Consider the following 14164-nt stretch of genomic DNA (forward strand, 5'->3'; position numbering starts at 1 on the left):
ACTGTTGGCTATGAAAGGAACCTGAGTATCATAAACAGGTCTGCCACAAGCTCTTTGTGACCTTTAGAGAACTCTTAACTCTCTTTTCTGTCAGCATGCCAGAGCCAAAACTCAATAAAGGTCTCCATATTTATCCAGTGTGTACTATGTATCAGACACTGTACTTAATTCACTTTCCAATGAAAATACTAACAACACTCACCAACATGGGGGAAGAATTCATGTAACTTTAGCTTATGAGAACAAAATAGAGGAAAATGGGGGAAAGGGACAAGAAAGAAAAGTGAGAAAGTCAGAAGACCGAAGAGGATAGAGAATAGAGGAAGTGGATAGAGAAGGAATGACAGCAAATGGGAAGCTGGTCTTTCTCATTGCGTACTCTGTTCTCTTCCTCCAACATTACTAGAGCTATGCAACTATGTGAAGAGATGGTGTGTAAAATATTAACAGATGTGCCGTGCACATGGCCAACAGCAATTATCAGAAGAGGTAGATGCCAATCCAAATCTATACAATATTACAGTATATCTCAGTGGAGGAACACCATGAATCTCTCAGTGCCATGAAGCCATGTCAACTACCCCCTACTACCTAAGCTGTGATTCCACCATCCCAGGAAGGAGTGGAAGAGGGAGAAAGTACTAGGTGTAAGTGACTACATTTTCTACCATTAGGCAGAAAGAGGAGGAGGGATAAGAGGTTAGTTGATTTAAAAATAGTGCAATTATAAGAAAATATGGAAAAACATGTATTTGCTCTACTGCTTTGTGGCTTCTGAAAATTGTACGCACCATATATCAACTGTGTTGAGGGGCATTCACATCGTTTCCAATTTGTTGTGGCCACAAGTAACGCTGCTATAAATTATCATTGCACTGAGATTCTTATATGTTAGTACTTTTATTCATATATTAACACTATGGGATATATTCTCACAAGTGGAACCATGGGGTTGAAGGGTATATATATTAAATGTGAGTAGATGTTGCAAGATGGCCTTTTAAAAAGGTAGGAATAATTCAGATATCTACCAACAAGGTATACAAGTATCTTTCTCCTAGCATCTCTGCCAGAAATGGGTGATTTTAATTTTTAAAACATTTTGATTGAAATATAATTCATACACTATGAAATTCACCCTTTTAAAGTATACAGTTCAATCGTTTTAGTATATTCACAGAGCTACACAATGATCACCACCAAGTTTAGAACATTTTTATCACTCAAAAAAAAGAAACCCTATACCCATTTAGAAGTCATTCCTCATTCCCCCACCTCATCCTAGTCTTAGACAATCACTAATCTACTTTCTGTCTCTGTAGATTTGCCTATTCTGGACATTTCACACGAATTGAACCATACAATGTGTGGTCTTTTATGACAGACTTTAACTTAACACACTGTTTTCAAGGTTCACCATGTTGTAGTATGTATCGGTACTTCATTCCCTTTTATCACTGAATAATGGTCCACTGTATGGATGTACTATATTTTATTCATCCATTAGTTGATGGACACTTGTGTTGTTTCCAATTATTGGCTATTATGAATAATGTTGCGATGATCATTCACGTACAAGTTTCTATGTGGATGCATGTTTTTATATACTTAGGTTTGAATCAATGGGTCACATGGTAAATCTATGTTTAACCTTTTGAGGAACTGCCAAACTGTTTTCCAAAGTGTGATTTTAATTTCTGCCAATTTGAAGGGCATATAATAATTTTACTGAATTGGTAATGTTCACTTCCTTACTGAGTTTTAGGCTTTCTTTTCATTCATTGGCCATTTAAGTTTGCTCTTTTCTGAACTGCTTTTCATCTCTGTTTTTTTTTTTCTGAACTGCTTTTCATCTGTTTTTTTTTTCTAAACTGTTTTTCATCTCTTTTTTTTTCTGAGTTGTTTTTTATAAACTTCTAAGAATTCTGTGTATATTTTAGATATTAACCAATTTACTATTGTTTCTTTGTAAACATTTTGTCTTGATTCTAACATTAGTCTTTTAACATTGTGGTATCTTGTGTTATATAAAATATTGAATTTTTATGGTGCTGAACATATCTTCCGCATTTGTGTGTTCTTTAAGAAATTCTTCCCTACTTCTAGATTAAAAATGCAGTTGCCTAAACTTTCTTCTAAATATTTTATTTATTTATTTTACTTTAAGTCTTTACACAAAATTTACTTTGTATTACATAGTATGAAATAGAAGTGTAACTGTTTTCTTACTGAAATACAAATCATCTTAATCATATATCTAATGATCAAACATAATAAATTTTTTTCTCTGGATTCTCTGTTCTAGTGTTTTTCAAGCCACAGATCAGGAATATTTGTTGCTTTTGAAATCAATTTAGTATGTTTTATTTGCCATTTAAAAAATAGAAAAAGAAAATAGTGTGTATCATATGTAATAAGGGCTAATGTTTCATAATACTTTTATTTCTGATTTTTAACATACAAATACAAACACATATATCAAGGGTCATTATGTATGTAAAATGTATTTCTTATTGTCAATTATAATAAATAAAGTTTGAAATCCACCCTTTCATTGTATTCCATTAATCCATTTGTCTATTCCTTTGTCCATACATAACTATATAATTCTAGTGGCTGTGTTTTCTCTCTTTTTATATACCTTCTTCGGCTATTACTAGATATTTGTTCTTCCACATGAACTATGTGGTCATTTTTGTTTTCTAACATTAAAAAAAAAAACTTGCTTCTATTCTAATTAGAACTGCTAATTTGGGAGAAATAATACTTTTATGATATTAAGTTCCCTGCCCCATCAAATATTTGGTATAACTTTCTGCTTATGAAACACGGTATGTTTCCACAATTCTTACACTACAGGGGCTATGGTTTACTTGATAAATTTACTCCTAAGTATTTTATAGTTCCTTTCATTGTGAAAGAAAATTTTTCCCATCTTGGGACTCCCTTGGTGGCGCAGTGGTTAAGAATCGGCCTGCCAATGCAGGGAACACGGGTTCAAGCCCTGGTCCGGGAAGATCCCACATGCCGCAGAGCACCTACGCCCCTGCACAACAACTACTGAGCCTGCGCTCTACAGCCTGCGAGCCACAACTACTAAGTCTGCATGCCACAACTACTGAAGCCCGCGCGCCTAGAGCCCGTGCTCCTCAACAAGAGAAGCCACCACAATGAGAAGCCAGCACACCGCAATTAAGAATAGCCCCCGCTCACTGCAACTAGAGAAAGCCCGTGCACAGCAAGCAACAAAGACCCAACACAGCCATAAATAAATAAATAAATTTATTTTTTTTTAAAAAGAACATTTTTCCCATTTCCATCCTGTGTAGTTATTGCATATATAGAGAAGCTACCAGTTTTATTCATCTTATATCTGGCTATCTCACCAGATTCTCTTATTAATTCTACTGTTTGTAACTTGAGTGTCTTGGGTTTCCTAGATGTGCAATCATGTTGCTAGGACCCCTAAAAAGAGGTAAATAATTTGGCAATATGAAATGGTAATACTGAAATCTTGCCTACCTCCTCACATGCAGTTTAAGTAACACACACAAGAAATTAACTACTCAAATGACTGAGATACATTCCTCTCTCTCTGCTATTTCTCAAGTTGCTCCTCATGTTACAGCCCCTGACCCTATTCCTTCTCTCCTTTAGCTCCTAAACTGTACCACCAGTGAGAGGCCCCAGCTTCTGATGGCTGGGTAGTAGGGAAAAGAGGTAATCTGGCTCTCACTATACCATTAAATATACATATCCATCCATTCAGATATATACATACATGGCACAAGGCTAGATGCTGAAAAGAATATCAAGAAATCAAGGACATCCAGAAAGACAATCAAATATAAGATATCTATAAGACATGTGAATAAATAACATTATTTCAAATAAAAATGACACATGCTCCAAAACAGGTATAGGTAAAGCATGATTCAAGATTAGAAGAAAAAATAGTTATAGTATAAAAACATACTATTATTATAGGTGGAGCTTAAATATATACTACAATAATGCTATAATTTAAATATATTACATGTTTAAAAGTTTTGTGGGATTGGCTGAACCTAATTATTACACGTATTATTACTATGCTCTTAGGGGAAAGACCACTTTCAAATAATCCACTTATAAGTAAACTTCTAGCAACATAACTCATATGTTTCTTAAACATCACTTGGACAGACAATGGTAACAGTTCCAAAGTTGTAGTACTGTCAATAAAGGGACATAACAAGAGGAACAGATTATAAGAGTCTGGTTTAACAATGATCTTTCCTGATTACCTCCTGAGAACAAAATTAATTTTTTTCAATAAAAAGAAAATAAATTCCTATCATGTATCTTAAAATTAAAATTTTATAAATTCAGTTACTACAAAAATTTCATTATAATGTTTAATAATTCAGTGTTAAAATTAATATAGCTTCTTATAATGCCAAGAATATCATCATAAAAATTTTCACCAGGGTCAAAGATTTTCATCTTTGAATTTATATAGTATATAATAGCGAAACGCAGCTCTTACATAAACCATAGTTTATTGGTTCATTCAAGCTGTAAAAATATGACTGACATTTCATCTGGTCAGCCATCTTAAAGGTTAACTCTTGTTTCCTATTTCAGATTTTATTCTAGGTGAACTGTTCTGGGCAGATTCTATTTACCTATTCTGAACAAACCACAAACTGTTTCATTGCTCACTCTGACTATTAAGAACATACTGACTTGCTGCCTGCTCTGTTGTTTAATTCATTCATGCTGAGAGTCAGGCATGAAGACAGAATTTTAAATGTGACATTTGCAGGCTGTTAGGTCATTTAAGCTCTGACAACACCAGGGAATTCCTGACATATAACTGGACCTGATTACCAACCACAGATAGGCTACCAAAAGGGGCAAATTTCTTACCATTTTTGGTAATTTCTCATAGAATTTTAATATTCAATGTTAATGACAATGAAAAGAACTATATAGCCAACATTTTAAAGTAAAATCCTGTTTCTTTTAATAAACTCAACCTGGAACTTCTAATCAATCCATATCTGCTAAATAAAAATTCTTTTGATTGGCAAAGACATAAGGAAAAACTCATAATAATAATTAACATTCATGAAAATTCTGACATTTAAGGGTTTTTAATATTTCCCATAATCTATAGCCTCCGAAAAACCTGGTAAGTCTAAAGGCCATAACTCTCACCAACAGATCACTTTTAAAATTCTTCGATTCTAGTCCAGCAGGGCAGACTTTATATGCTGTCAAAATTACGGTACCAAATCTAAGTTTAAAAACTTACCACACTGCCTTCTTTAAGATTACAGTTATGTAAAAGGGATGATAGAGTCATTAAAATTGGAAATGAAAAAATTACCCACATGACATTTAGAATTATACTTTACAAGAGTTGATAATGGGGTGGGGCAGAGGAAGTAGGGAGAGACTGCTTTTTCATTTTAGCTACTCAAAAAAATTATACCAAATGATATTTTTTCAACTTTTTCTTTGTAACTAACAAGTACCATATACAATGGTGCAAATGAGCGTTCTCTGAAATTAACACTTGTTGTTAAGTAATGCGCAAAAGATAATTCTGATTCTACCCTGTATTTTATATAAGCAAGAATTCTACTGTTACACAGCAAGTAGCCTTTTAATATTGTGCTTTGAATGAGATTTCCAACTGTAATAGGTGGAGTCTAAATAGGGCTAGGTGGCCTGGAATGCCTTTCAGCTACAGCACACTGATTCTGAAAAACCTAACAAAAGCAATTACTTTTCAGAGATTTAAAATTATTGTTTCTTTCAAAAGAACAAAATGGAAAGCAAACCTGGTGTATTATCTGAGCTACAGGAAGTTGTTCAGCATATTTCAGAGGTTCCATTAGTTCCTCATCCATCAGGTCTTTCTTATAGCTGGAAAAAAATTAAGAAACACAAAGCCAAGGTAAATATTATTTTTAAATATGCCAAATGTTTAAATATGCCAAATATGAAATATATTAAAAATATATATCAATATGAGATTCTGAATTAAGCAGTATTTGTCAATAATCTATGAAAAAACACCTAATGACAATTTTTAAATGACATAACCATGAATACATTCAGATTGCATTTAATTACTATTTAATAAGAGTAGCTAACATCACCTAATAGTCCCAGATCCTGTTTTTCACTCTGAGACTTAAAAATGTTTAAGAACTCCATGTTCATTGCATATGCTTTTTATCATAGTATTTAAATAAAGGTCTTCAAAACCTGGCTCCAACCATTCAAGCCTCATCTCCAGCAACTCCTTCTGTACGTCCAAGTCAACAGTTTCAGCCATTCCAACTAGTGGTCACCTGCCCATGGGCTCGGCATCTCCATGATTCTGAGTTTCTCCACTGTGTTTCCTGTTTGGACCAACCACAACTCCTTCTTTCTTTACTCTTCTTTCAAATATAATAATTTATTTAGACTCATCTAGGTACATTTTTTACCTCCTTGAAGGCAAAAATTATGTCTTATTCTTCTTTGTATATCCAATGTTTACCATATTATACTCAATAAATGTTTGCTGAATGAATGTATGAATAAAGCGAAGACAACAATAATTCTGGGAGGTGATTCTACATGGAAAATATTTTCTTTAATATCTATATTTACAATGAGATGCAGAGTTGATACAACACATACATAACAGGGTATAAAACAGTAAAGTGCAGAGTAGGAATAAAAAATAAATTCTCCCCAAATGAAGAGAATTAGAAAAAATATTCTGAAAAAAGTATTGACCCTTTTCAAAATAGCAAATAAACATTAGATTCATTAGATTACAAAACAATAAGACCTAAACACATTTAAACTTTCACTTACCTTTTATTCCTGTAAACTACACATCACCTTATCAACTTAAAATCAAATTTAAAAATTGAAACATTGAATTATCTTGAAAAATAATAAAACAAGACTAGTGTAAGTCTCCAGGGCTGTAGTTAAGAAATCTGATGATGAGAAATCTGGAATCTCTCCCAGTAAAAAGGCAGATATACAAATAAGGACAAAATTTTGTATATAAGAGTATAAGAAACCTCTTAGCTAGGTAAAAGTTTGTGCATACTTTGCAGATTAGCATAAAAATAATTAATTTGGGGGAACTTTGAAGACTCTCACTAATGATGGAAAAAACTGTCTTAAAACATTGTTTTATATAGACAGAAAGTAGAACAGTGGTTTCCAGGGGCAAAGGAGGGGAGAAAGGGGAATTACTGTTTAATGGGTACAATTTCAGTATTAAAAGGTGATAAAAATTCTGGAGATAGTTGGTGGTGATGGTTACAGGATAATGTTAACATACTTAATGCCACTGAACTGCATACTTTAAAAGGGTTTAAATGGTCAATTTTATGTTTTGTATATGCTGTGGGCTGAATTGTGTCTCCTCAAAATTCATACGTTGAAGCCCTAATGTTGAGTACCTCAGAATGTGACTGTAATTGGAGACAGGATCTTTAAAAAGATGATTAAGGTTAAATGAGGTCATTAGGGTAGGTCCTAACCCAATATGACAGTGTCCTTACAAGAAACTAGGACACAGAGAAAGACAAAGTAAAGACCATGTGAAGACACCAGGAGAAGATTTGACCATCTATAAGCCAACAATAGAGGCCTTATAAGAAAACAATCCTGCCAGCACCTTGACCTTGGACGTCTAGATTCCATAATTGTGAGGAAATAAATTTCCGTTGCTTAAGACACTCAGTCTGTGGTACTTTGTTATGGCAGCCCTGGCAAACTAATACAGTATATATTACCACAGTTAAAAATAAAATAAATATTCATTGACCAAAAAACCCACATTATTTTTAAATATTTCACAATGTACATTTAAAAAGTCTCTCTACATTTTTAGGTATATAAAACATATACCAAGCAACAAAAGGAAAATAGATATATTGAATATTATCAAAATTTTAAATTTTTGTGCTTCAAAGGACACTACCAAGAAAGTGAAAAAAAACCAAAAATGGGAGAAAATTTTTGTAAATCATATACTTGAAAAGATTTGTATCAAAAATATATTACAGGAACCTAATGAAACTTAAAAGTTTTTGCACAGCAAAGGAAACCATAAGCAAGATGAAAAGAGAACCCTCAGAATGGGAGAAAATATTTGCAAATGAAGCAACTGACAAAGGATTAATCTCCAAAATTTTCAAGCAGCTCATGCAGCTCAATATCAAAAAAAACAAACAACCCAAACCAAAAACGGGCAGAAGACCTAAATACACATTTCTCCAAAGAAGATATACAGATTGCCAACAAACACATGAAAGCATGCTCAACATCACTAATCATTAGAGAAATGCAAATCAAAATTACAATGAGGTATCACCTCACACCAGTAAGAATGGCCATCCTCAAAAAATCTACAAACACTAAATGCTGGAAAAGGTTGGAGAAAAGCGAACCCTTTTCACTGTTGGTGGGAATGTAAATTGATACAGCCACTATGGAGAACACTATGGAGGTAAAGTCTTGCAGTTGTTTAGAAAATTTTCAAAGGAATTCCCTAGAGGTCCAGTGGTTAGGACTCAGCACTTTCAATGCTGGGGCCGGGTTTGGTCCCTTTTTGGGGAACTAAGATCCCTCAAGCTGTGTGTGACCAAAAAAAGAAAAGAAAAATTTCAGACCTATTCTTGGTTGATGCATACTGAAGTGTTTAGATGTGAACTGTCATGATATCTGCAACTTACTTTCAAATGGTTCAGAAAAAATAAAACAAAAGAAAGTGAGGAAAATGAATGAGCTTGAAATTTTTTGTAACAACTACTTTACAGATTTTTTTCCAGTAATTGATATCTAGTCTCATAACATTGTGGTCAGAAAAGATACTTGATATGATTTCAATTGTCTTAAATTTACCAGGGCTTGATTTGTGACCCAAGATACGATTTATCCTGGAGAAGGTTCCATGAGCACTTCAGAAGAAAGTGTACTGTTGTTTTTGGATGGAATGTCCTAAAAATATCAATTAAGTCCATCTTGTTTAATGTATCATTTAAAGCTTGTGTTTCCTTTTTTATTTTCATTTTGGATGATCTGTCCATTGGTGAAAGTGGGGTGTTAAAGGCCCCTACTATGATTGTGTTCCTGTCAATTTCCCCTTTTATGGCTGCTAGCATTTGCCTTATGTATTGAGGTGCTCCTATGTTGGGTGCATAAATATTTACAGTTGTTATATATTCTTGGATTGATCCCTTGATCATTATGTTGTGTCCTTCTTTGTCTCTTGTAATAGTCTTTACTTTAAAGTCTATTTTGTCTGATATGAGAATTGCTACTCCAGCTTTCTTTTGATTTCCATCTGCATGGACAATCTTTTTCCATCCCCTCACTTGCAGTCTGCATGTGTCCCTAGGTCTGAAGTGGCTCTCTTGTAGACAGCATATATACGGGTCTTGTTTTTGTGTCCATTCAGCCAGTCTATGTCTTTTGGTTGAAGCATTTAACCCATTTACATGTAAGGTAGTTATTGATATGTATATTCCTATTGCTATTTTATTAATTGTTTGGGGTTTGTTATTGTAGGTCTTTTCCTTCTCTTGTGTTTCCTGCCTAGAGAAGTTCCCTGAGCATTTGTTGTAAAGCTGGTTTGGTGGTGAATTCTCTTAGCTTCTGCTTGTCTGTAAAAGTTTTAATTTCTCCATCAAATCTGAATGAGATCCTTGCTGGGTAGAGTAATCTTGGTTTGTAGGTTCTTCCCTTTCATCACTCTATATATGTCCTGCCACTCCCTTCTGGCTTGCAGAGTTTCTGCTTAAAGATCAGCTGATAACCTTATGGGGATTCCCTCATAAGTTATTTGTTGTTTCTCCCTTGCTGCTTTTAATATTTCTTTTTGTATTTAATTTTTGAGAGTTTGATTAATATGTGTCTTTGCGTGCTTCTCCTTGGATTTATCCTGTATGGAACTCTGTGCTTCGCGGACTTGTTTAACTATTTCCTTTCCCATATTAGGGAAGTTTTCAACTATAATCTCTTCAAATATTTTCTCAGGCCCTTTCTTTTTCTCTTCTTCTTCTGGGACCCCTATAATTCAAATGTTGGTGCATTTATGTTGTCCTAGAGGTCTCTGAGACTGTCCTCAATTCTTTTCATTCTTTTTTCTTTATTCTGCTCTACAGTAGTTATGTCCACTATTTTATCTTCCAGGTCACTTCTCCGTTCTCTGCCTCAGTTATTCTGCTACTGATTCCTTCTAGAGAATTTTTAATTTCATTTATTGTGTTGTTCATCATTGTTTGTTGGCTCTTTAGTTCTTCTAGGTTCTTTTAAACTTTTCTTGTATTTTCTCCATTCTATTTCCAAGGTTTTGGATCATCCTTACTATCATCACTCTGAGTTCTTTTTCAGGTAGACTGCCTATTTCCTCTTCATTTGTTTGGTCTGGTGGGTTTTTACCTTGCTCCTTCATCTGCTGCCCATTTCTCTGTCTTCTCATTTTGTTTAACTTACTGTGTTTGGGGTCTCCTTTTCACAGACTGCAGGTTAGTAGTTCCTGTTGTTTTTGGTGTCTGCCCCCAGAGCCTAAGGTTGGTTCAGTGTGTTGTATAGGCTTCCTGGTAGAGGGGACTGGTGCCTGTGTTCTGGTGGATGAGGCTGGATCTTGTCTTTCTGGTGAGCAGGTCCACGTGGTGTGTTTTGGGGTGTCTGTGAACCGATTATGATTTCAGGCAGCCTCTCTGCTAATGAGTGTGGTCATGTTCCTGTCTTGCTAGTTGTCTGGCACAGGGTGTCCAGCACTGTAGCTTGCTGTTCATTGAATGGAGCTGGGTCTTTGCACTGAGATGGAGATCTCTGGGAGAGCTTTAGTCATTTAATATTACTTGGAGCCGGGAGATCTCTGGTAGACCAATGTCCTGAACTCAGCTCTCCCACCTCAAAGGCTCAGGCCTGACACCTTGCCGGAGCACCAAGACCCTGTCAGCCACACGGCTCAGAAGAAAAGAGAGAAGGAAAGGAAGGAAGGAAGGAAGGAAGGAAGGAGGGAAGGAAGGAAGGAAGGAAAAGTTATTAAAATAAAAAATAATTATTAAAAATTAATAAAAGAAAAAAAAGAAAGAAGAGAGCAACCAAACGAAAAAACACATCCACCAATGACAACAAGCACTTAAAAACTATACTAAAAAAAAGATAGAACCCTAGGACAAATGGTAAAAGCAAAGTTATACAGACAAAGTCACACAAAGAAGCATACACATACACACTGACAAAAAGAGAAAAAGGAAAAAGATATATATATCGTTGCTCCAAAAGTCCACCTCCTCAGTTTGGGATGATTCATTGTCTATTCAGGTAATCCACAGATGCAGGGTACATCAAGTTGATTGTGGAGATTTAATCCGCTGCTCCTGAGGCTGCTGGGAGAAATTTCCCTTTCTCTTCTTTGTTCGCACAGCTCCCGGGTTCGGCTTTGGATTTGGCCCCGCCTCTGTGTGTAGGTCGCCTGAGGGCGTCTGTTCTTCGGACGGGGTTAAAGAAGCAGCTGATTCGGGGGCTCTGGCTCACTCAGGCCGGGGTGAGGGAGGGGTACGGATGAGCGGCGAGCCTGCGGCAGCAGAAGCCAATGTGATGTTGCACCAGCCTGAGGCACGCCGTGCGTTCTCCCAGGGAAGTTGTCCCTGGATCCCGGGACCCTGGCAGTGGCGGGCTGCACAGGATCCCGGGAGGGGAGGTGTGGATAGTGACCTGTGCTCGCACACAGGCTTCTTGGTTGCTGCAGCAGCAGCCTTAGCGTCCCATGCCCGTCTCTGGGGTCTGCGCTGATAGCCGCGGCTCGTGCCCGCCTCTGGAGCTCCTTTAAAGCAGCGCTCTTAATCCCCTCTCCTCGCGCACCAGGAAACAAAGAGGCAAGAAAAAGTCTCTTGTCTCTTTGGCAGCTCCAGATTTTTCCCAGACTCCCTCCTGGCTAGCCGTGGCACACTAACCCCCTTCAGGCTGTGTTCACGCAGCCAACCCCAGTCCTCTCCCTGGGATCCGACTGAAGCCCGAGCCTCAGCTCCCAGCCCCCGTCCGCCCGGGCGGGTGAGCAGACAAGCCTCTCGGGCTGGTGACTGCTGGTCGGCACCGATCCTCTGTGCGGGAATCTCTCCACTTTGCCCTCCACACCCCTGTTGCTGCGCTCTCCTCCGTGGCTCTGAAGCCACTTGCAGTCTCCGCCCGTGAAGGGGCTTCCTAGTGTGTGGAAACCTTTCCTCCTTCACAGCTCCCTCCCAGAGGTGCAGGTCCTGTCCCTATTCTTTTGTCCCTGTTTTTTCTTTTTTCTTTTGCCCTACCCAGATACGTGGGGAGTTTCTTGCCTTTTGGGAGGCCTAAGGTCTTCTGCCAACGTTCAGTAGGTGTTCTGTTGGAGCCGTTCAACATGTAGATGTATTTCTGATGTGTTCGTGGGGAGGAAGGCGATCCCCACGTCTCACTCCTCCGCCATCTTGAACGTCTACCTCTGCAGGATTTTTTTTAAAAATGCACTCAAAGTGTAATTCACAAATAATCTTGGGTTTCACTACAGACTTTGGAGCTTTTTTACTTATTCAATGTCCCACAACAAATTAAATTACTCATTTTGAATTTCTTGAAAATGTCCATCATTTTCTTGCCATAATGTTTCTAAAAGGTATGATGTCAAACTGATTTTCTTTCCACTTTAATTATTTTCATTTTTAATTTATTTTAACAATAAAAGTATTTTTTGGCTTGGAGGCTCTGGTGGTCTTTTCCTTTTATTTTAAGGTCTAATAGTAGGATATAGGATATAGCTAAGAGTCAATTATTCTAGATCAACCAGTTCCCCCAGGCATATAGAAGCTCTTTCAATATGGAAATTCACATCTCCTTTTATTTTAGAAAAGTTTGTTTTATTATAATTTTAAATATTATTTGTTTATTTTCCATTTGTTTTTCTAGTTCAAGTTCTTGAACTAAATATATTGGATTTTCTCTATCACTTTTCTCTCTGATCTTTTTATCTGTCTTATTTCAATTTCACTTTCTTGACCTTTTCATTTCTATTCTTTATGTCTCTTACTGAACTTCTGGTAATATCTATCTTTCCTTGGGTACCTTGTAAATTAGTTTTCATTTCTGAAATGATTTTTGAGGTTTTTTGTTGATTTCCTTTCCAGAGTTCAGTCAGGTCCTATTTCATACATCCTCCTGTTCATTGTCCATTTCAATTGTGAGTTTTGGAGTGTCTGATTCATGGTGTCCTTTCATAATGCAATTGCTTGTTTAATAGAGGTTATTCATGTTCAAGTATTGTGTCTTAGTTTTTATTTTTTTGTGGCTTTTCTTTTCTTTCTTTTTATTTTTCCTTTCATTCTATGTGTGTGTAAGTGTGCTGAGAAGATTTGGTTTTAATTTTCTGTTTTCTTATAGTAACTCTGTATGGATGCTGACTTCTTTTTCAGTTGAAGATTATTTGCACTGGTTTTTTTTAGAATCAGCAATAGTAAGCTATCTTGTGAAGAGGGGAAGAACGGAGATAAGTTGGCTTACTAGGTTTCTCTCAGTTCAATAGCACCCTCCTCTGTGGCTACAATGAAGTGTAGATTCTTTAATAAATGGTACTTTTTGTGGCAGTGGTGGGAACAGAATTTGTCTTTTTCTTGTTTTTCTATTTTTCTTATTTCCCTTGGTCCTTTATCTTCAGCTGCTTCTTTCTTTCCCTTTACTACCAAGCATCCAAGGGACACGCCCTCCCTCCTTGCAAGGTATCTTCCATTCCCTCAGAATTAATTTCCCAAGACTGTCACCTAAGTCACCCACACTTTCTAAGCCCCATCTCTTCTATCTTCAGTAGCTACGGCTCTGATCAAGTAGTCCATGTTTACAGCATAATTCAGAAACTGAGAAAACTACCAATGTTAATTTCAATTTATATGTGTCTGCCATCCTAAGGGAATCTGAATTTTTCTCCTGCAAAATCGTAAAGTTCTCTTTCTTAAAGCCACCCATTATTCCTTTCATTTAACATTCTGAATTTTTCCTAAAAGGATGTACTTTTTCTATTATCTTTCCAAGATCCTTCACTAAGAAACACTACTTAAATAATTTAACAAGAGAGTAGTTTCTGCATGCAAAAGGCTGTATATTCCTTTTCTTACTTTACTGTTTCTTT

At 36.3% G+C, this 14164-nt stretch overlaps 1 protein-coding gene across 1 annotated transcript in view; it reads right to left on the reverse strand.

The window, feature by feature from the left end:
- The window catches only part of PIGK (phosphatidylinositol glycan anchor biosynthesis class K), a 133060-nt gene that overhangs the window by 30975 nt on the left and 87921 nt on the right, over positions 1-14164 (reverse strand). The window contains exon 10 of the mRNA XM_024734585.1: positions 5832-5916. Coding sequence (XP_024590353.1) covers positions 5832-5916 — 85 coding nt within the window. The remainder of the gene's footprint in view (positions 1-5831; positions 5917-14164) is intronic.

This window comes from Neophocaena asiaeorientalis, unplaced genomic scaffold (genome assembly GCF_003031525.2).
Source record: "Neophocaena asiaeorientalis asiaeorientalis breed wild unplaced genomic scaffold, Neophocaena_asiaeorientalis_V1.1 scaffold15, whole genome shotgun sequence".
Lineage (NCBI taxonomy): Eukaryota > Metazoa > Chordata > Mammalia > Artiodactyla > Phocoenidae > Neophocaena > Neophocaena asiaeorientalis.